The 21,026-nt window shown below is 43.5% G+C and overlaps 3 protein-coding genes across 9 annotated transcripts in view; 2 read left to right on the forward strand and 1 right to left on the reverse strand.

The window, feature by feature from the left end:
* APTX (aprataxin) overlaps nt 1-5,774 on the forward strand; it is a 32,007-nt gene extending 26,233 nt beyond the window's left edge. For all 3 annotated transcript variants that reach the window (XM_069977988.1, XM_069977987.1, XM_069977989.1), the window contains 3 exons: nt 1,356-1,582; nt 4,311-4,414; nt 5,366-5,774. In XM_069977988.1, coding sequence (XP_069834089.1) covers nt 1,356-1,582; nt 4,311-4,414; nt 5,366-5,520 — 486 coding nt within the window. In that variant the 3' untranslated portion in view covers nt 5,521-5,774. The remainder of the gene's footprint in view (nt 1-1,355; nt 1,583-4,310; nt 4,415-5,365) is intronic.
* Nucleotides 5,775-8,431: 2,657 nt separating this feature from the next.
* Nucleotides 8,432-10,377, forward strand: ACTL7A (actin like 7A). Its single transcript, XM_069976669.1, has one exon. The coding sequence runs from the start codon at nt 9,081-9,083 to the stop codon at nt 10,338-10,340; it is 1,260 nt and encodes a 419-aa protein (XP_069832770.1). The 5' UTR covers nt 8,432-9,080; the 3' UTR covers nt 10,341-10,377.
* Nucleotides 10,378-12,043: 1,666 nt separating this feature from the next.
* Nucleotides 12,044-21,026, reverse strand: part of ELP1 (elongator acetyltransferase complex subunit 1) — a 40,949-nt gene continuing 31,966 nt past the window's right edge. For all 5 annotated transcript variants that reach the window (XM_069977996.1, XM_069977992.1, XM_069977993.1 and 2 more), the window contains exons 32-37: nt 19,597-19,710; nt 18,255-18,366; nt 18,046-18,173; nt 16,789-16,943; nt 15,332-15,410; nt 12,044-12,264 (exon numbers count right to left, since the gene is read on the reverse strand). In XM_069977996.1, coding sequence (XP_069834097.1) covers nt 12,197-12,264; nt 15,332-15,410; nt 16,789-16,943; nt 18,046-18,173; nt 18,255-18,366; nt 19,597-19,710 — 656 coding nt within the window. In that variant the 3' untranslated portion in view covers nt 12,044-12,196. The remainder of the gene's footprint in view (nt 12,265-15,331; nt 15,411-16,788; nt 16,944-18,045; nt 18,174-18,254; nt 18,367-19,596; nt 19,711-21,026) is intronic.

Consider the following 21,026-nt stretch of genomic DNA (forward strand, 5'->3'; position numbering starts at 1 on the left):
GAAAGAAATTTTTGTTGACTTTTAAGGCCATCTCTGCACCAGTCCTGAAGGGGTCAAATAGGTTGTTTTCCAAAGGCTGACCCTTCTACAGCAATTGAGAAATGTGTCCAACAGGCACTCACTGGATCCAATGTAAATAACACTGAGCTTCTATACCAGACACACTCCGTGGACAAGAACCATAGATACTGTGGGGGGAATTTACACTAATATGTAATCTCACACCAGATTTATCAAGAAGCGCATGAGTTTAGACTGCTTATACAGTGGCCTAAGAAATGTACACTAGCATACAGCTATGGCTAAACCCCCGTAGTGCAAATCCGCGTACATCCCCAGTGGAAAGTCACTATTTAGCCCACCTATTTAGCATGGCAGAGGACAGCTAAGTGCCTTTATACCGATCTGTGCCAGGTGCACAGTATTATGTATAATCAGATTTTATTAGCATTTTAAGAGAAAAATAGAAATACATACAAACAACATATAAAGAAAGGTCCTTCAAAAACAAATGTAGGACCAAAAGAATTTTGTTGCACAATAACATAATGGCTGCTACCCAGAAGGAATGACATATGAAGGGTGCCAGTAAGAATGCCCGGCATCAGTAAACAACATAATTCCTGGGGGGCAAAAGGAACAGTATGAATCTTACAGATAGATACACAATATAGAAACCCTGGTAAGTCTGTATACTGCAGACAACTGAGAAGAATAGAATCTAGAATCTGGGTCCGTAAAAAGGAACCATAAACAAAACCATGGCCAAAAAGCATCCCCTGGCATAGACAAGAATGCAGCAGACCAACATGAACCAGGTGCACAGTATTATAACCCCCCTACAACCATATGTTAATCATTTTGTGTAACCATGACTTTACTGTTGCTTCACCTGATTATGCTCCACCACATGCTCCAACCTCGTATCTTGCCCTTTCTCCCTGCATCTTGTAGCATGATTGCTTAAAGGGGTTATCACCAGAAAGTTATCTAGATTTGTAATTTACTTCTTCCTGTATGTCTTGCAGGAAGTGGTGTATTCTTTTTAGTCTGACACTGTGCTCTCTGCTGCCACCTCTGTCCATGACAGGAACTGGCCAGAGCAGTAGCAAATCTCCATAGAAAACTTTTCCTGCTCTGGACAGTTCTTGGCATGGACAGGGGCGGCAGCAAAGAGCAGAGTCGATTTGAAAGAATACTTAACTTCCTGCAGAACATACAGCAGATGATCCGTACTGGAAGACTGTTGATTTGAAAGAATTTTTTTTAAATTGTGAACAACCCCTTTAATTATTGGTGCCATGTTATATGCCATCTGTAATTCACCTTGACATCTTTATTGTTATATAATACAGATTTTTAAAGATGACAAAGTTGTGGTAATTAAGGACAAATACCCCAAAGCGCGTTACCACTGGCTGGTGTTACCATGGCAGCCTATCTCTAGCCTGAAGGTGCTGCGTACAGAACACCTGGAGCTCCTGCAGCACATGCACACAGTGGGGGAGAAGATTGCACAGCAGCATTCAGATCACTGCAGAGCACCGTTTAGGCTGGGATACCATGCTATTCCAAGCATGAGGTAAGATTAGGGCCTCCGAGTATATCGGTATACTCTGTATTATATATCTATAATGTACGGATGTATTATGAGTCATAGTGGAAATTGAACTATACGTTGAATAACAGATAAAATACTGATGTCATGCTTATGCAATATGGATCAGATATGGATGCATTTGTATAATAATCCAACTCCATAGATTTTACATGGTGTTTTTGAGCCACATAAGGGATTAAAGTAAAACATTGCTCCATTTTTTTTTAAATAGTGTATTTTATGTTGCCATGTAGCCTCATAGGTCAATATTAACCAAGTAATACAGATGCAAAATACTTGAGTCAAAGCGACCTTAGGCTATGTTCACACACAGTATTTTTGCTCAGTATTTTGCAACTTTAACCAGGAGTAGATTGAAAACACAGAAAGGATAGCTGTCATTTAATGGCGAATAATTTTAATCTAAAACAACGGCCATTATTTGCAATTAAATGATGGCCGTCTGCTCAATTTCAACATTGTGGAAACAAATCCTTTCTGTGTTTTGAATCCACTCCTGGTTTTGGTTGCAAAATACTGAGTAATAATACTGTGTGGCAACATAGCCTTGAAGTGGATTTGTGTAATTGTCTTTAAATCAACTGGTGTCAGAAAGTTATATAGATAAGTTACTTCTGTTTAAAACTCTCCAGTCTTCCAGTACTTATCAGCTGCTGTATGTCTTGCAAGAAGTGTTGTGTTCTTTCCAGTCTGACACAGTGCTCTCTGCTGCCACCTCTATCCATGTCAGGTACTGTCCAGAGCAATAGTAAATTCCCATAGAAAACCTCTACTGCTATGGACAGAGGTGGCAGCAGAGAGCACTATGTCAGAATGGAAAAAATACCCCATTTCCTTCAGGACATACAGTAGCTGATAAGTACTGGAAGACTGGAGATTTTTACAAATCGGTATAACTTCCTGATACCAGTAGAGTTGAAAAAATAAATTTGGCTGGAGTTCCTAATTAAACTTCTCCACACTGTTATAGACATCTTTGAGGAAACAGACTGTACTTGGTAAAGCATATGTTCAACTTTGTCCTGGAACAATAGTTTCCAGTATGTATCTTGTACTTAGGTGAAGTTGCGCCATACTGTTGGTTGGTTACTGGATTGCTGCTTTTAGTTTCATTCCCTCTGAAGCATTTTCTTTCTTTACTGCTGCTTTAACCTCTGCCCCTTTTCTTTGACACTTATGTAGTTGTGAAATCTGAGAATTCCCTGACCACTTACCTAGATGGCGGCATTATGGGTAAACAACTACAGAGGGGGGAGATGTATACAGTATAGGGACTCCCTGTATGGGGGGGGGGGGTGTATACAGTATGGGGCTACCTGCAGGGGGCAGGGTGTATACAGTAAGCAAGAGTGGGACATACAGTATGACGGCCAACTTCCGTATAGAGTAAGACTACAGTGTAGGGGCATACTGTGTTTTTCTGAAAATAAGCCCTAACCCTTTTTTCAGGGGGAAAAAAAAACATAAGACCCTGTCTTAATTTTGGAGAAACACAGTAGAACAATGATGGGTCATTGTGCTGTAGGTCTCTGATTATGCAAAGAGGCAGACATACAGTACAGTGACACATAGCAGTGCCAGTGCCCAGGGAAATCTAGGCCCAGCCTCCTTGACACTATTCACAGCCCAAATTGATGTATATTTTAATGAAAATAAAAACATAGACATAGACAACCAAGGTATGGTCTGAATGCTTTTACTGATAAGGGGTGCCGCCAGGTTGGTAGTAGTTCAGGGAATGACAGATTTCCATTAAAAAGATGAAGAGATCCACATTCACATCAATTGCAAGCAAAGGAAGAGCAAAGATTCTTATTACTTTGACCACAGCCATCAAACTGATTTCCAATTGGATTTATAGCAGAAACCGGCTAGAGTAAGTTTTATAGTCTTCTGTAAAGGGGTATCCCGCTAAAACATATGTTTCATATGTTGCTGCCCATAGTGAGACTAATAATTCCTTCCATACTTCTTATCTATTCAACAAATTACTGTGTGTGAGCCTTTCTCTTTGTCTCTTCTCCCTTCCAAGATGGCTGATGTAAAAAAGTTACTGGCCGGCTGTCTCTGCACTCTGTAATGCCAGGAGGGTTAATCACAGTGAATTTATTAGCAGCTTGACCTCAGATTACAAAAGATTTATAAAGAAGCTATAAATTTGCAGATACAGCTGGCCAGGGACTTGTTTATATCTGCCATCTTGGAATGGAGGAGGGGGTGATGGAGAGCTCACACAGTTTTTGTGCCTTCCACAGCTCAGAACTGGGGAAAGGAGACCATGTAGATAATAACAAGTATGGAAAGACTTGTTGGTCTCAGCATGGGCAGCAACATATAAAAAGTTATCCATAAACGTGAAAAAAGAAATTCTGGGTGCACTCACCGGTCAGTAGCAAAAGTATTTCTTTATTCAAAGCTTGTATATAAAAGCAGGGTTCCTGCAGGCGGAGGACGCCAAACACCCTCCACTGATGATTACAGCTGTTTCACGCCCACTGATCGGCGCTTCTTCAGATCCCCTATAAAAAGTTATGTTTGAGCAGAATACCCCTCAGCGCCACTTCCAGCATTACATGCATGGTCTACTGATATAGTATCTCTTTTACTTTCTCTGTTGATATCAGCTGATCTGATACAATGTGTGATGTCATGGTAGTGTTTTCTCACGTCATCAATGTTTATTTTACAGTCATATTCATTTGCATGTCATCAGTCAGGATTTTGATTCTCCCTGCCTTAAAAACAAGAAACACTGGAACTCATTCACTACCGATTACTTTATGGAATCTGAAGGTAAGAGATGAAAAATCAGCCATGTTGTAGGAGATTTACTACTCACATTTACAATGAGACTTTAAAGCTATCGCCGCTCATTATTCACAAGTGTCTAATGGTGCGTTTACACAGAGAGATTTATCTGACAGATTTTTGAAACCAAAGCCAGGAATGGATTTGAGAAGAGGAGAAATCTCAGTCTTTCCTTGATGACCTGTTCCCTGTTTACAGTCTGTTCCTGGCTTTCGTTTCAAAAATCTGTATCTGTGTAAACGCACTCCTAAAAGAAACTTTCTTAATTGCCCATAACCAGTCGAAACCTGCTTTTCTGAAAGGAAAACTACAGGTAGGTTAGAGACGTCTAACCTGCTGATGGAGGTACTGCACAGAGAATGAAGGTACTTACTTTCATCCTTTGCACAATTTTCGTGATATTAGCAATTTATCTTCTATGCTAATTAGGCGTTTTGGTGCACTGGAACTAATGAGATAGCACACTCCCAGACCCCTTTGTTCTCGAAGAGATTAGCTGCCACCAGAGCTGTGTGGCTGCAGTTTAAACCCATAGAGAAAAATAAGGACGCCCAGATGAACGTTCCTGTGTATGGGAAGGACATGGCCTCCTTTACAGCATAAGGATATCTTAAACGGATTATTCAAACTTTCAAAAATGTGTCCGCTTTCTTTCAAGAACAGCACCTCTCTTGTCCTTAGTTTGGGTGGAGGGGTTTGTAGCACAGTTCTATCAAAGGTTTATGGAGCTGAATTGGTGCTGTTTTGCAAGAAAGCAGCAGTACTAGCTTTTTTTTTTAATCTAATCCTTGAAGAGAGCAGACAGAAGAGCTTTGGACTGAGCCGTCGCAGATCTTGTCTGAGGGAATGAGCATTCAGCAATTAGTATTGCAACTTGGCTTTTAGTACTACATGCTAGTATTATATTTGTGCTTATCCTTTTTTGTTTTTATTCAGAGGTTATGGACATGGTTAAATTAAAGGGAAAAGTGACAGTGAAAGATGGAACATCTGAGCTTCTGAAGGCTTCACTTCAGTGTAATGTGTGCAAAGTACCACAAGCCACCATTCCTCAGTTAAAGGAACATTTAAAGAAACACTGGACCCAATAATGTCAGCAGCTTCTAGTGCGGGGACCTAATGTCCAGGAATACAGTATCAGAGGATGCATATTTTCCCTGGCCCATACAGACGACTGGAAGACTGGCTCACCATTTACACAGTACTTATGATTCCTTGTTCTTGTTCCATTTACTGCTGCATGTTGTTAGACAGCTAAAGAAGTTTTTCAGAATTTTTTTTTTTACTTGGCTTTATATGCATTGCGATCAACACGTGAAATAGTAAAACATTATAGTGACTCTGATTCTTGTTTGAGTTCTTTTCCTTTTAGTGCTTGTTACAAGAAAACCTTGCAACAAAGCTACCTGTTTCTATGCAGAAAACAGGATTGTCTGAACACCAGAGCCTGTAGGACCTTTAAGAATTGTTTGTTTAAGTCAGGGGTGGGGAACCTTTTCCATGTCGAGGGCCGGTCGGGCATTAATAAAATCATTCGAGGGCCACATACCGTGCGCGGCAGTTAGTAGCGGGGGTTTGCAGCACCCAGGACAAGGCATAGTATTGTTCCCCTAGTGCCCCTGCTATTGTAGTTAACCCCCAGTGATGCCCCTTGTAGTCTAGTTAACCCCCAAGTCATGTCCCTGGTAGCCTAGTTAACCCCCATCAGGCATGTCCCTGGTAGCCTAGTTATTCCCCCCCATCAGGCATGTCCCTGGTAGCCTAGTTATTCCCCCCCCCCATCAGTCATGTCTCTGGTAGCCTAGTTATTCCCCCCCCATCAGGCATGTCCCTGGTAGCCTAGTTATTCCCCCCCATCAGGCATGTCCCTGGTAGCCTAGTTGTCCCCCCCCATCAGTCATGTCTCTGGTAGCCTAGTTAGTCCCCCCCATCAGGCATGTCCCTGGTAGCCTAGTTATTCCCCCCCCCCATCAGTCATGTCCCTGGTAGCCTAGTTATTCCCCCCCCCATCAGGCATGTCCCTGGTAGCCTAGTTATTCCCCCCCCCCCCCCCATCAGTCATGTCTCTGGTAGCCTAGTTATTCCCCCCCCCCCCATCAGGCATGTCCCTGGTAGCCTAGTTGTCCCCCCCATCAGTCATGTCCCTGGTAGCCTAGTTGTCCCCCCCCCCCATCAGTCATGTCCCTGGTAGCCTAGTTGTCCCCCCCATCAGTCATGTCCCTGGTAGCCTAGTTGTCCCCCCCCCCCCATCAGTCATGTCCCTGGTAGCCTAGTTATTCCCCCCCCCCCCATCAGTCATGTCTCTGGTAGCCTAGATATTCCCCCCCCCCATCAGGCATGTCCCTGGTAGCCTAGTTGTCCCCCCCCATCAGTCATGTCCCTGGTAGCCTAGTTGTCCCCCCCCCCCCTCAGTCATGTCCCTGGTAGCCTAGTTGTCCCCCCCATCAGTCATGTCCCTGGTAGCCTAGTTGTCCCCCCCCCCCCATCAGTCATGTCCCTGGTAGCCTAGTTATTCCCCCCCCCCATCAGTCATGTCTCTGGTAGCCTAGATATTCCCCCCCCATCAGTCATGTCTCTGGTAGCCTAGATATTCCCCCCCCCCCATCAGGCATGTCCCTGGTAGCCTAGTTGTCCCCCCCCATCAGTCATGTCCCTGGTAGCCTAGTTGTCCCCCCCATCAGTCATGTCCCTGGTAGCCTAGTTGTCCCCCCCCCATCAGTCATGTCCCTGGTAGCCTAGTTGTCCCCCCCATCAGTCATGTCCCTGGTAGCCTAGTTGTCCCCCCCCCCCCATCAGTCATGTCCCTGGGATCCTAGTTAACCCCCAAATAAAAAAATAAACATCCCACTCACCTTACCTCCGCTCCCACGCAGTCCAAGTCCTCTTCTCTCCCAGGTCCTCTGTGCCGGTCTTCTCCTGCAGGCGGCGCGCGATGAAATGACGTCATCGCGCGCGGCCCGCAAGAGACTAAAGACACGCGCCGCTCTGCTGGGGAAGAAGCCGGCACAGACAGCATCCTCCGGTGTCCGCCAGCTGTCACAGACACCGGAGGATGCGGTGTATGCCGGCTTCTTCCCCAGCAGAGCGGCGAGCATCACAGGGGAGCTGCGGGCCGCGGGCCGCATCGGGAGGTCTCAGGGGCCGGATGCGGCCCGCGGGCCGGAGGTTCCCCACCCCTGGTTTAAGTGGTACTCTGGTGATTTTTTTTTTCTTCTTTCAAATCAACTGGTGCCAGAAAGTTATATAGATGTATAATTTACTTTTATTTAAAAATCTCCAGTTTTCCAGGATTGTTCATTTGCTGTATGTCCTGCTGGAAAAGGTTTATTCTTTCCAATCTGACACTGTGCCAGGAACTGTCCAGAGCAGGAGAGGATTTCTATAGGGATTTGTTACTGCTCTGAACAGTTCCTGATATAAACAGAGATGGCAGCAGAGAGCAAAGTGTCAGACAGAAAAGAATACCCCACTTCCTGCAGGACATACAGCAGCTGATACTCCTTTAACTGTCCCTTCCTTTACTCAGCACTTAACCAGTCAAGACATACCAGGGCAGAGTCTTTACAACCAGGAGGTTTTTATATCTTTATATATATCTGCCTCATATGCTAGTATGGGTGGACATTTGTCAGTAGTCAAGATGTGGCTGAGTGTGATCCTACAGGTCACCAGCTGTAAGAGATGGGATTTAGGAGAGGCACGCAGACATGGGCCTGGCTGCAGCCAGAGATTCAGTTCGCGGTCTTCCTTCACAAAAAGACACTATATAGGGGGAGATTTATCAAACATGGTGTAAAGTGAAACTGGCTCAGTTGCCCCCAGCAACCAATCAGATTTCACCTTTCATTTTCCAAAGAGTCTGTGAGAAATGAAAGGAGGAATCTGATTGGTTGCTGGGGGCAACTGAGCCAGTATCACTTTACACCATGTTTGATAAATCTTCCCCTATATTTTCACATGACTGGCTCATTTCACTCACCGATCTTGCCAGACTACCAAGTGACCACAAATCTGGATATAAAGCCACTGGTTCTGTGGGGCTCAGGGCTCCATAGTGCTGCCTTAAACCTATTAAGGGTGTACTGCCCTTTTAAATAACAGTGAGGTAAATTGCTCTGCACATGGTCTTCGGCGTCCACCAAGGTCATTGTGCAGAGGGAGCGGGTTTAGTGCACAGGGCGCAGCCGTGACACTGCACAGACACAGTATTACATTATATAGAGACGAGCCATCTATATAACTTGAATTTTTTGATAGAAAATAATTTTCCCTATCTGGAGTAATTGAAAGTGATGCTGTCACCCCCTACTTTATTTGCGGTTCTGTGAGGTGTACAGTGTCACCTTGGTGGGGCCTGATGGCTTAGGCGACACTATCCATGGATGAAATGAAGCGAGCAGAGAGAAGACACCGACAAGTTATATACAGGTATATATAGAATGTGGAGCATCTAAATTTGTGGATGGTGTGGAGAACTGCACAAAGAGTACAATACTCAAAAAATTACTCATTACTCAACAGTTCTATTGTTATGTTATCCTCTTATGGTGTACTGGCTGGCTTGTGACATCACACATGGAACCTCTCTATGACATCACCATAGAAGCAATGAATCTGCGGTTTTTGTTGTTGCTCAGTGGACTGAGGCTGCATGTATGGTATCATGGCTTCTAGGGCAAGTTTGGATGAAAGTTTTCTGCCATCAGCGACCGTTCTGCCAGGCCCTGCTAAGGAAGCTCTCAGAGTCGGCAGTAATACAAGCACAAATGAACAAAGCATGGTACGGCCAAAAGTGGTGAAAGATACAAAGGCTGTAATAATCGATATAGGAACCGGTTCCTGCAAAATCGGATATGCAGGTGAGCTAAAACCTTTATTTGTTGTATCATCTACAGTGGGAAAACCCCTAAGAGAGGCATGGAATACAGGTGGCAACCAAAAGCAATACTTTATTGGCAAACAAAAAGATATGTTTTCTGATATTTCCCAAAAGCTTGTAAATCCCCTTAGACATGGTGTAATCGAGGACTGGGATTGTATTGAAGCTATACTAGAATACCTTTTTGTTCAAGAGATGAAAATTCAGCCCGATGAGCACGCTGTTCTTTTATCCGATCCTCCACGGAGCCCAATAACCAAAAGAGAGAAATACACAGAGATGATGTTTGAGACCTTCAACATCCCAGCTTTCCATATAGCTCACCAGTCAACACTATCTATGTACTCGTATGGGAAGACATCAAGCCTTGTTGTGGAAAGTGGCCATGGTGCCTCTTATGTGGTCCCGATAGTTGAAGGAAAGATTTTGCCCGATATCATAGGAAAAGTGAATTATGCAGGAGCCGATGTCACCAGATTCCTCCTGAGCGTTCTGAATCAAACCAGGTATCAATTCCAAGAAGAGCACCTCGCTGCAATAGAAGACATGAAAAACAAATACTGCTACGTTTCCCGTGACTTGACTGAAGACATGCGTATACCAAAAAGAAAGTATCAAGTAGAGTATACTCTTCCAGATGGGAAGCGAATCACTATAGGAAAGGAAAGGTTCATGTGCCCCGAAGTGCTCTTCCGGCCGTCCTTAATAGAATCTAGTCAACCAGGCCTTCACCACCTGACCATGACTTGTATAAATAACTGCAATACTAGTTTTAAGAAAACCATGCTGAACAACATTTTGCTATGTGGGGGCACGACTATGCTGGAAGGATTCCCTGAACGCTTTCAGAAGGAACTGGACAACTTGCTAGGTCATCAGAAGCCTTGTGTTTTAGCTTGTCCAGAACGAAAATTTTCCGTTTGGAGGGGCGGCTCCATATTGGCATCCCTAGACTCCTTTCAACAACGTTGGCTGCACAGGAAGGAGTATGAAGAACACGGTACCTTCATCATCTATAGACAAAGCTTCTGAGCCGTAATATTAACCACAACCACGTAAAATAAAGAGATGAAACAGAACATGGTCTGTGGTTATTTTTTTTGTGCTAGCCCTGGATTGTTGCCGGTGGTTATCTCTTGTGCTAGCCTTGGATTGTTGCCGGTGGTTATCTCTTGTGCTAGCCCTGGATTGTTGCCGGTGGTTATCTCTTGTGCTAGCCTTGGATTGTTGCCGGTGGTTATCTCTTGTGCTAGCCCTGGATTGTTGCCGGTGGTTATTTCTTGTGCTAGCCTTGGATTGTTGCCAGTGGTTATCTCTTGTGTTAGCCTTGGATTGTTGCCGGTGGTTATCTCATGTACTAGCCCTGGATTGTTGCCGGTCGTTATCTCTTGTGCTAGCCTTGGATTGTTGCCAGTGGTTATCTCTTTTGCTAGCCTTGGATTATTGCCAGTGGTTATTTCTTGTACTAGCCCTGGATTGTTGCCGGTGGTTATTTCTTGTGCTAGCCTTGGATTGTTGCCAGTGGTTATCTCTTTTGCTAGCCTTGGATTATTGCCGGTGGTTATCTCTTGTGCTAGCCTTGGGTTGTTGCCAGTGGTTCTCTTGTGCTAGCCTTGGATTGTTGCCAGCTGATCAAAATAATTATCCTGTGATGTGAACTAACATGTACCAAGTTTCTTGCATTGAAATCTGCTAGAACATCCTCGGGTTTTGTTAGAAGATGTTTAAAGGGGTACTCCGTTGAAAATGATTTTCTTTCAAATCAGTTAGTTTCAGAAAGATTTGTAATTTACTTCTATTCAAAAATATCAAGTCTTTCAGTACAGAAAGTCTTCAGCTGCTGTATGTCCTGCAGGAAGTGGTGTTTTCTTTCCAGCATCACACAGAGCTCTCTGCTGCCACCTCTGTCTGCGACAGGAACTGCCCAAGACAGGAGAGCATTGAAAAGAGAGACTGAAAAGAAAACACCACTACCTGCAGGACATACAGCAGCTGATAAGTACGGGAAAACTTGAGATTTTTTTAAAAGAAGTAAATAAAAAATTTATATAAAACTGTCTGAAACAAGTTGATTTAAAAGAGAAAGGTTTTTGCCAGAGTACCCCTTTAAGTCCACAATATGTATATATACGATCCTAATGTTGGTGCTCGGTGCAGTAGGAACGTGCTTTAAGTTCCTAACAATGAAGGGGGTTTAAGGTGTTCAATGGCATTAGCCCCACACACACTAGTGTCTCAGGAGCCAGAGATCACACAACTATGTGTCATAAATGCTGCGATATATAGCGATTGCTGCATTTAAGGGAGTCAGTGAAAGAAGTGCCTGTCACTGACTGACTGTTTGGGACCCCCCGCAGAGTGACTGCAGGGGTCCCGATCACTTTCCCTGACGGCGGAAGAGGAATACTTACCTCCATCCTGTCGGATCGGCGAAAATCTCATACAGTCTGTCGCAGGCGGACTGTACATGCAGATTGCTGTTAATACTGATCGATGCTATGCAATTGTATAGCATTTATCAGTATATGCAATCTAATGATGTCCTAAGGGGCTTATAAAATGTAAAAAAAAAAGATTTTCAAAACATAGCAAAACATTAAAAACTGCATATCACGGTGCAAACAATAAGTCCTCAAACAGCCCCATTGATGGAAAAATTAAGTTATAGGGGTCACAATACAGTTTTAAGCATATTTATTTTGTAAAAAATAAAAGTCCACAAGACCAAAACCCAATGTCCTTAAGGGGTTAATTTATTATACATATAAACACAGCATATATAAATAACATGTGCACTGACAGTCTTATTGGCTACCCAAAGATTGGAAGCATAGTGCTTTGATGTCTAGCTGAAATGGTGCAGATCGTTGATGCAGAGAGAGATTGTCTCAGTCAAGTAGGGCAAGCTTCCAAGGAACGGTTTTACTAAGTTTTGGAGCGATGAAGAGTTCGGATTCTGAAAAAGAGCAAAGGACGCAAAGGCTTTTGAAGCTCATTTTAGTACATGGTATGCATAAAAAAAATGCATGCAATCCTGTGGTGTACACTGAACTGCAGCATGTAGTTTAGGGCCAAATTCACACATAGTATTTCAGTCAGTCTTCTGGCCAGTCTTTTTTTCAACCAAAATCAAGTGTGAAACTGACAGGTAAAATTATAATGAAAAGGTTTGCACAGGTTTTTAACTCACTCCTGGTTTTGGTTAAAAAAAGACAGAAATACTATGTGTGAACATGGCCTATAGGGGAACTCGGTTAAGAAACATTTTACCGAGTTCAATCCCCACCCATAAACTAAGCTTGTGTGTAATAGGTTTCTATTACATGAAGTGGGCTGTTTCTCTGCAGCACATCCTGACTCACACCCTGGAGCTGCTGAAAATCCTCACTTGCTGGTCTACTCTGTCTCCACTCCTTTGTCCTCCCACTCCCTTCTGAGAGAGAGGTTACTTCTGTATCCAGGCAACACCTTATCTGTAACCTCACCGGTCACTGACATCACACAGTAAGCACCTGGCCAAAACTGGGGAATCAACAGCCTCTCCTGAGTAGTATTGGGGAAAGAAGACACTGTTGTTTGATCTTTCTCTAATCTATCCATGTAGATGAATGGATACTGTGTTTACTGTACAAAGCAGAAAGAGCCAGTGGTGGGCAGATACTACAGGACAGGGGCGGGTACCTAGCAGCTGGCTCTGAGGTGCAATGTATGCTGGGAAATGGAGTTTCCCAGCCAGGTGCCATAATGTAAAAATGATCATTTGTAAAAGTTTGAATCTAAGACTAGGAGCAGTGTAGACAAGTGGGAAAGGTGTCAAACAATCGGTGGGGGAACAGTGAGTGCATCGATCAGCTTTTGTGCATTTTATTTTTTTTATCTTATGGCATCACTGGAGTCCCCCTATATTCATTGTGTCTTTCACACAAGCCAGAATAAGTAACAAGTCATGGAAACCAAACTGGAAGTTCAGAGCATGAGATTAGCCCCATTGAATGCAGCTAATCCACATCCACAAAATGTAAATATGCAGCATGCAGCATAAGTCTGAGGTCCACATTCCCCTTCTCAATAGAAACATTGGTAAACTTGTCTATTTCAATGGAACACGGGGTCAAACCCAGCTTCATGTTATGAATACCTAAAGGCAACCTGTCAGAAAGTTTATGCTGCTAGAAGAATAGCAGCAGAAAATCCTGACAGGCTCCCTTATTACAAGTAGCTATGGCTTATTCGGAGACGCTTTTGTGTTTCAGAGAAAACGGTTATAAAAAATTAAACCGAATATAGGAGGAGAGCAGTTCCAGGTATGGCTACCCATGCAGTTTAACTTACTGACAGGTGTCACTCTTTATCCGTATATGAAAAGACCTGTCAGTATAGTGAACCAGGGAGACACCCACAAGAGTTCTATGTTCTCAGCTGCAGCGCTTCAGAGTAAGGGGCCTATTCCACAGGAGCTATAATTAACCCGATTCGGCCGATTATCGCTCGGTGGAATAGTGAAAACGATCAGCCAATGATCGGGTCATCGGCTGATCGTTTATTTAGGGCAAGACCTAAAATCATCGGTCCCCCACCGCGCATCGCTACGGTGGAATAGCGGTGCGCGGCGGGCGACCGACGATTTGAGAAGCACCATACATTACCTGGCAGGACTTCTCCGGGTACCGCGGTGCAGCATCAGCAGCTCTGGAGCGGCCTGACTGAGCTGTCAGACCGCCCAGCCAATCACAGGCCAGTGATTGGCTGAGCGGTCTGACAGCTCAGTCAGGCCGCACTGGAGTTGATGCTGCATATACGTTAAACAGACTGCAAAAATGCAGTGTGAACCCAGCCTAAGCCATACCATTTTGTTAACTCTGTAGAAGAATGCTATTTGCTGATGTAAGCAATCCAACCTTTTATGAAAACTAATGACCTAAATCATTAGAAATACTGATCAAGTTTAAAGCGTAACTGTCTTTAAAATTTGCAGCCTTTCCCGACATCAATAAGTGTCAATAGTACAAGCAATTTTAAGAAACGATGTAATAGGTTTTATTAAGCAAACAAGTTTCCTTCTGTACTCAAAATGCTGTTTTGCAGCCTTCAGACTTCAGAAGAAGCAAGTTTTCTGTGGCCATTATGTCTCTAAACTGCACAGCTGTTTTTCTCCTCTTCCTGCTCAGTGATCTCCACCCCCAAAAGGTTAGAATACACTCAGCAAACCCATCTTCACTTTCCTCCTCTGTAACGTTGACAACTTTGCCTGATAATGAACAGATAAGAAGTGAGGGGGAAGGCTGGAAAACAGCCTTTTGAGTACAAAAAGTTTGTTTTTTCTAATAAAACCTATTAAGGTTTCTTAAAATTGTACTATTGATTTCTACAAAAAATGACAGTTATTTTAAATGACAGTTACAATTTAGGTTTTCTATCAATAATTAAAAAAAAAAAAAAGACATCCTTCAAGCAGGGCTGGAGTTAAAATTTCATAAAACTTCATCCAACCCTAAATTTGGTGCTTTGCTGTCCCCATTGAAATTGCTGCAATAATGTCACATTGTACATTGCAAGTACAGAACGTGACTGCTGAAGCCCGTGACTGGCCGCAGCACCATGTGCAAAATGTACTCATCATCATCGCAGCATTTCCAGCAGAGGTCACTTTGGCTCAAGTGGTTGTGAATTTCAGAGGTAATTTTGTTACCCCATTCTATAGGGAACTTTTTTTTTAAACTGATAATCATACCAGCCAACAAAAAAAATAGTATTTGTAATCCAAGAACTGTAGTGGGGAATGTATGGAGAGATCTGCACTACTTCCACATTTTGGACCCACTCCTGATAAGCTTTCCAATTCTGGTTAAAATATTGCTTTATGAATGTAGCCTAACCAGAGCATTCATGTGTGATCAATAATGGTGGTGCTAATTTCTGTAGTCATTTTATAAAAACTTCACAGTCTCGTCAACATTTTACTTTGTTGGAGAATGGGTATTTAGAGTGAGGAGAAGCACACACTTCCGGCCTTGCGGTCTTACCTTGTTCTGCGGGTTTTATTGTTTTCTGTTGTTGATAAGAAGTCATTATGCTATTAGCAGTTGAATGAGGACCCAGAACCTGAAAAGAAAGTGTCATTCCTTATTAGACCTGGACAAAAATATCCACACAACCAGGGCCGTCTTAACAGCATTATGGGCCCCTGGGTAGAGGTGCGAAATGAATGATAGAGGCTGCACGACACATCCGGGACACAGGCAGCGTCTCTGTACCCCACTGCCTGTGCCCGGAGGATGACGGGAGTGCGCTGCTGGGAGACATCAACTGCTGGGGCCAGCGGACGGGTGAGTTCCTGGACCGCCCGCCCCTTCTATCGCCGCTTAGCTAAGCCGATCAGAAGCCCAGGAAAGTGCTGCTCATTGCACTTTCCTGGGCTTCTGATCGGTTCAGCTGAGCGGCGATAGGAGGGGCGGGCTGGGCGGACGGAGGGGGTCACTCAGGGCCGCTCACTATGCATATGCATAGTGAGCGGCAATAGAGGGGGCGGCGGGAAGGGCTTCCTTGCAGTGCTCGGCACTGCTTGGGAGCCGGCTTTGTTTTATAGGACGCACTTAGTTTTTCCTCCCACTTTGGGAGGAAAAAAAAGTGCGTCTTATAAAGCGAAAAATACTGGTATGGCAGGGCCCCAGGGCAGCCGCCTACCATGCCCAATGGGTAAGACGGCCCTGCACACAACACTGCTTACACGTGAACATGTGGTCCGTGTTTACATGCTGCAGATTCTTCTTACACTTTTTACAGGACTTATCCAGAATGGAAAAAAAGACATGGGGTAGATTTATCAAACATGGTGTAAAGTTCCAAAGAGTCTGTGAGGAATGAAAGGTGGAATCTGGTTGCTAGGGGCAACTGCGCCAGTTTCACTTTACACCATGTTTGATATCTCTCCCCCATAGTGGCTTTTTTCGAAAAACAGTTTAGTTTAGTCACAACTCGGCTCTGTTGACTGCTGTTTCTGTAAACCTGAATAACCCCTTCAGGACCGAGGATGTGACCGCACGTGGACGTACAGTTACCTCCTTGGATGAAATGGGCGCAGTGGAAGAAACATTCAGCAGCAGAGGTGGGACACCGCTCCAGACGCTGAATAGCTGCCACATCATGTCTCAGGTCTTTTCTCACCAGAAGGAAGCGGCCGGGGACCGGAGCATTGGACTGCGGCTGCGGGAATTAGTGCTGAAGAGGTAGATGACTGTTTTTTGTTTTCAAACACCCCATCCAAAAGCATATTGAAAATTTGAGAGGGGGGAGAAGACGTTAACATATGGCTGCAGTGTCCTGTGCTGAGTGTATGGGGACATCATTGCGGCTCTTCAGCCAACAATCTGGAATAGGAGCGATTGGTGAGGTGAGCATGTTTCCTATTGTATTTGTCCTGCCCTTGCTTGCCCCTAGTGATTTGTCAAAGGGAACAAAGTTATGCAAAGTCTAGACTTACAGGAGGTGCAACATTTAGCTGAGCACATGGAGTCCAGATATCCGGAATTGAAGTCTCAATCAGCTGAAGCAATTCATGATAAATCGTTTGCAGTTCTCTAGCATCCATATCATAAAGAAAGAGGACAAGCACTTTCAAAAGGCTATTCACTTCACCTACATAAATAGAAAGAAGTAGAGTTCTGGGATATGTTTCATAACATATTTGACAATATATCCCATAACATAATCCATATCATATCCCATAACATATTCCACAATATATTCCATATCATATCCCATAATCATAACATAACATCATAAATCATATCAAAACCATGATATGGTTCCCAGGAGTGCTGTATAAAGCCCCTGCAGCAGCCGCGGCACGTACCGGCCGCAGCAGGAGCTTTTTACCAGAGAAAAAAAGAGTTTTATTCTCCTTGCGCGTGACAGACATGGGTGGGGAGGTAGTCATCTGGGCGGCTCCCCGCCCGTATCTAGTCACCGCGCTCTGCCTGTCAGCGCACTCTGAGGGGATGATTGACAGGCGGAGAAGTCCGTTACTGGCCTCTCTGCCTGTCAATCATCCTGCTGAGCACGCTGCCAGGCAGTGTGCGGTGACTAGATACGAGCGGGGAGCCGCCCAGATGACTACTTCCCTACCCATGTCACTCACGCGCCCAGAGAATAAAACTCTTTTTTTCTCCGGTATAGCTCCTGCTGCAGCCGTGGCCGATACGTGCCGCGGCTGCTGCATGAGCTTTATACAGCGCTCCTAGGAACCATATCAGCCCAATTGGGCTGATTGGTTCCTTTTAAGAGCAAATTGTAAGACAATAATAAAGTTTAATGATAAAAAAAAGTTAGGATAACGCACAGTCTGCAATCTAAATTATTTCCACAATATCATTACTAATCTAAGCCAGACAAGTAATTGTACTTGCTGCATGCTTTGCAGAGCCTCTGCCCCTGTTCTGATCAGCAGAGGCCGCATATTAAGGCCCCGTTCAAATATCCTTAAATTCTGTCTGCATTTGCAGACTCGTGTGCTGACCCATTCATTTCTATGGCCTCATACACACATCCATACATGTAATCGGCCTTGATCAGTGCTTTAAGCCATTCTGCAGCCTGTTGTTGCGGCACAAATCACCTATACGGAATGAAGGGGTCCATGGCTACGGATGTGTGCACAGAGCAAGGAAATAGAGAAGGTATGGTATTAAAAGCATGCACCATGCAAAACATCTCGTTATTATAAAGGCTCACAACTCACTTCTCATATTATCAACAGTCCGGACGATTTCCCCCAATGCTTCCAGGAGAGCCACATCTTCCAGGGGACTACCTTCCTTCAGACTGTGCTTTTTACGTTCGGCTTTTCGGCGGTTCTTAGATGACCTCCTGCATGGATGAGGAAATGTCAATGGCTGAGACACCTAACATGCGCAGATTCTTCTTATTCCTATTATTCTGACAACTTACGAGGAAATCCTAGAATTACTGTGAGAGTATTTTCCACTCATGTCACTTGCTGTCATGATGCTGCTTGTGTCTGAGAACAGGTCAGATTCTGGACCTCCTGGAATTTCCTCATCTAACCAAAAATACATAGATATAAAGTATAGTACAGAATAACAAAGTATCTACCATATTTTTAGTTTTATAAGATGTACTTTTTATCATGAAAATAATCTAGCTAAAAGGTGTCCGTATGTTATAATCCGGACACAGGGCAGCCTAACAGTGTCAGACCATCCTGACTGATTCACTAATGTTCGGGCAAAGCGAGAGTGAACTGTGCAGCCGCCGATAGCTGCACAGTCCTCTAACTTCTCCCTGCTGGACACTGATCAGTGAGATTAGTGCCGGACAGGAAAGGAATATGGAGGAGATGTGCATCACATCCATATTCCTGCATGTATCCGGAATGGGGCTGAAGGGCTTGCACGACCTTGGATGATGTCACAGTCATGTGACTAGTCACATGACTGTGGGGACTGCTCACTGTAAGTATCACATGACTGTGGGGACTGCTCACTGTAAGTATAGACAATCTGCATTAAAATGTGTGAGTGTGTGCTGTCTGTCTGTACCATAGTCTTTATGTTGATGGAGTAGCACTGTGCGTGTGCGCTTGTGGCTATATTTATGTAGCAGTACACACAGAGTTGTGTGTGTAGAATATATAATGTCTGTATGTATGTGGTAGAGCTGTTTGTGTAGGTTGATGTACCAGAAGTGTGCATGTCTGTATATTGATGTAGTAATATAGTAGCACTAAGTTTATATACCAGAGCTGGGTGTGTGGGTATAATGCACTCTCCTTGAGAGTGTTAAAGTGGACCTGTTATTTCAATAAACTTTGACCCCTTCACTGCTTTAGACCACCAGAGAGTTTTAACCACCCTGATTTTTTCCCCTGTTGTCCAAAGCAGGAGTGCATCTTATAAATCGAAAAATAAGGTTGTATAACGTGTGCAACATTTTTAATAATGTAAAAAAAGGTACTACCCCATAGAGTTGATTTTGGGATAGTTCCACAGCATGTGTTATGTCCTTTACTCTGCACAATATAAGTGGGATATAAGATAGAGCTTTTGTTCAATGTTTGTGTAGCATCCTAATAATCTCAGACAGTAAGTCCCTCTCTTCTATTCTTTTTGAAGTGAAGACGGAAAGTTTTAAAAAATTTTACCATGTGCCTTTATAGCATATCTATAAAAAATTATTCCTGATGTAGCGTCCATCTGACTACGTAGACCACATACAGTCATGGTAATCCCTAGTGCCATACACTTATTACAGACCACATCGATAGTAGTACCTAGTAAGCCTTGTCGTTCCTTTTCTTTCAGGTCTCGTACAACAGAAAGACGCTGCTTGTGACGAATGAATGTTGTTTTCTGGACATCCAAGAATAGCATGTGATTTTTTTTAGCTATGGGAAAATTTAGACAGAAGACATAATTACTATAAGCTACAAAGAATATATGAATCTATCTTCAGTGGAGTTGTGGGTTCTTATGTCAAAAAGTCTAAATATTTTGCGTAATCGCTTTTTTGCTCAAAAATTAGCGATTTCAGGTTTCTAGTCTGCCAAGTGAAAAATGAGTGCGTCAGCATAAATCTTGTATTAATGGCTAGTCTTACAGGCAAATTTACATTATTATGTGTGACTTTTTGCACACATTTTAATGCAAATTAATACAAGCTTGAAGCAGTCTTACTTGTTTTCAGTGCGCCTTTGTGTATGTTTGCATAAATTTATCATGCCGCGTTTGACTTAAATAGAAAGCTGGCAGTACATACAACACAAATAATAAATTCTCCCCATACTTATTATACACCATATTAAATATAAAAAGTATAAGGGAATTTACTAAGTATTTAAAGCAAATGTAACACTAGATTAAATCAATAAAGATTTCCATAGAACGTGATTGGAGCTGCCGCACACATTGTAACGGTGCCGTCTGTTCTTCATACTGCCATTCAGTTCCCTAGATGTCCTCCGGTTTGTATATCTGAAAATGTGCTAGTCTGGTGCACTGGAGGTGGGCGCAGCACCCCAACTGCACTGATATCTCCTCCCCTTAGTGACATGCCACATTCAGAGTGAAGTCTGTCCCCGGCCTGGCGCCTTACTGTGGGGAGGAGATATTGGTGCACTGAAGGGTGCTGAGCCCGCCTCCAGTGCACTAAACTATAAGTAGCGGATGTCACCATTACAATGTGCGCGGCAGCATGGATCAGGTCCTATGGAATGTTTATTGACTCAATCTAGTGTTACATTTGCTTTAAAGTGACACTGTCACCCCCTTTTTGCATTATAACACAGGTTATACACAGGTTTAGGCTGGGTTCACACTATGTATATTTGAGGCTGTATTTGGTCCTCATGTCAGGTCCTCATAGCAACCAAAACCAAGAGTGGATTAAAAACACAGAAAGGCTCTGTTCACACAATGTTAAAATTGAGTGGATGGCCGCCATTTAACGGTAAATAACTTCCATTATTTCAATACAACAGCCGTTGTTTTAAAATAACAGCACATATTTGCCATTAAATGACGGCCATCCACTCAATTACAACATTATGTGAACAGAGCCTTTCTGTGTTTTCAATCCACTCCTTGTTTTGGTTGCTATACAGCCTCAAACATACAGCCTCAAATATACGTAGTGTGAACATAGCCTTAAGGGGTAAATTTAGCAGTTTTCATACCTTCTTTTATATCATATGTCATGGTGCTT

Source organism: Dendropsophus ebraccatus, chromosome 7, assembly GCF_027789765.1.
Source record: "Dendropsophus ebraccatus isolate aDenEbr1 chromosome 7, aDenEbr1.pat, whole genome shotgun sequence".
NCBI lineage: Eukaryota > Metazoa > Chordata > Amphibia > Anura > Hylidae > Dendropsophus > Dendropsophus ebraccatus.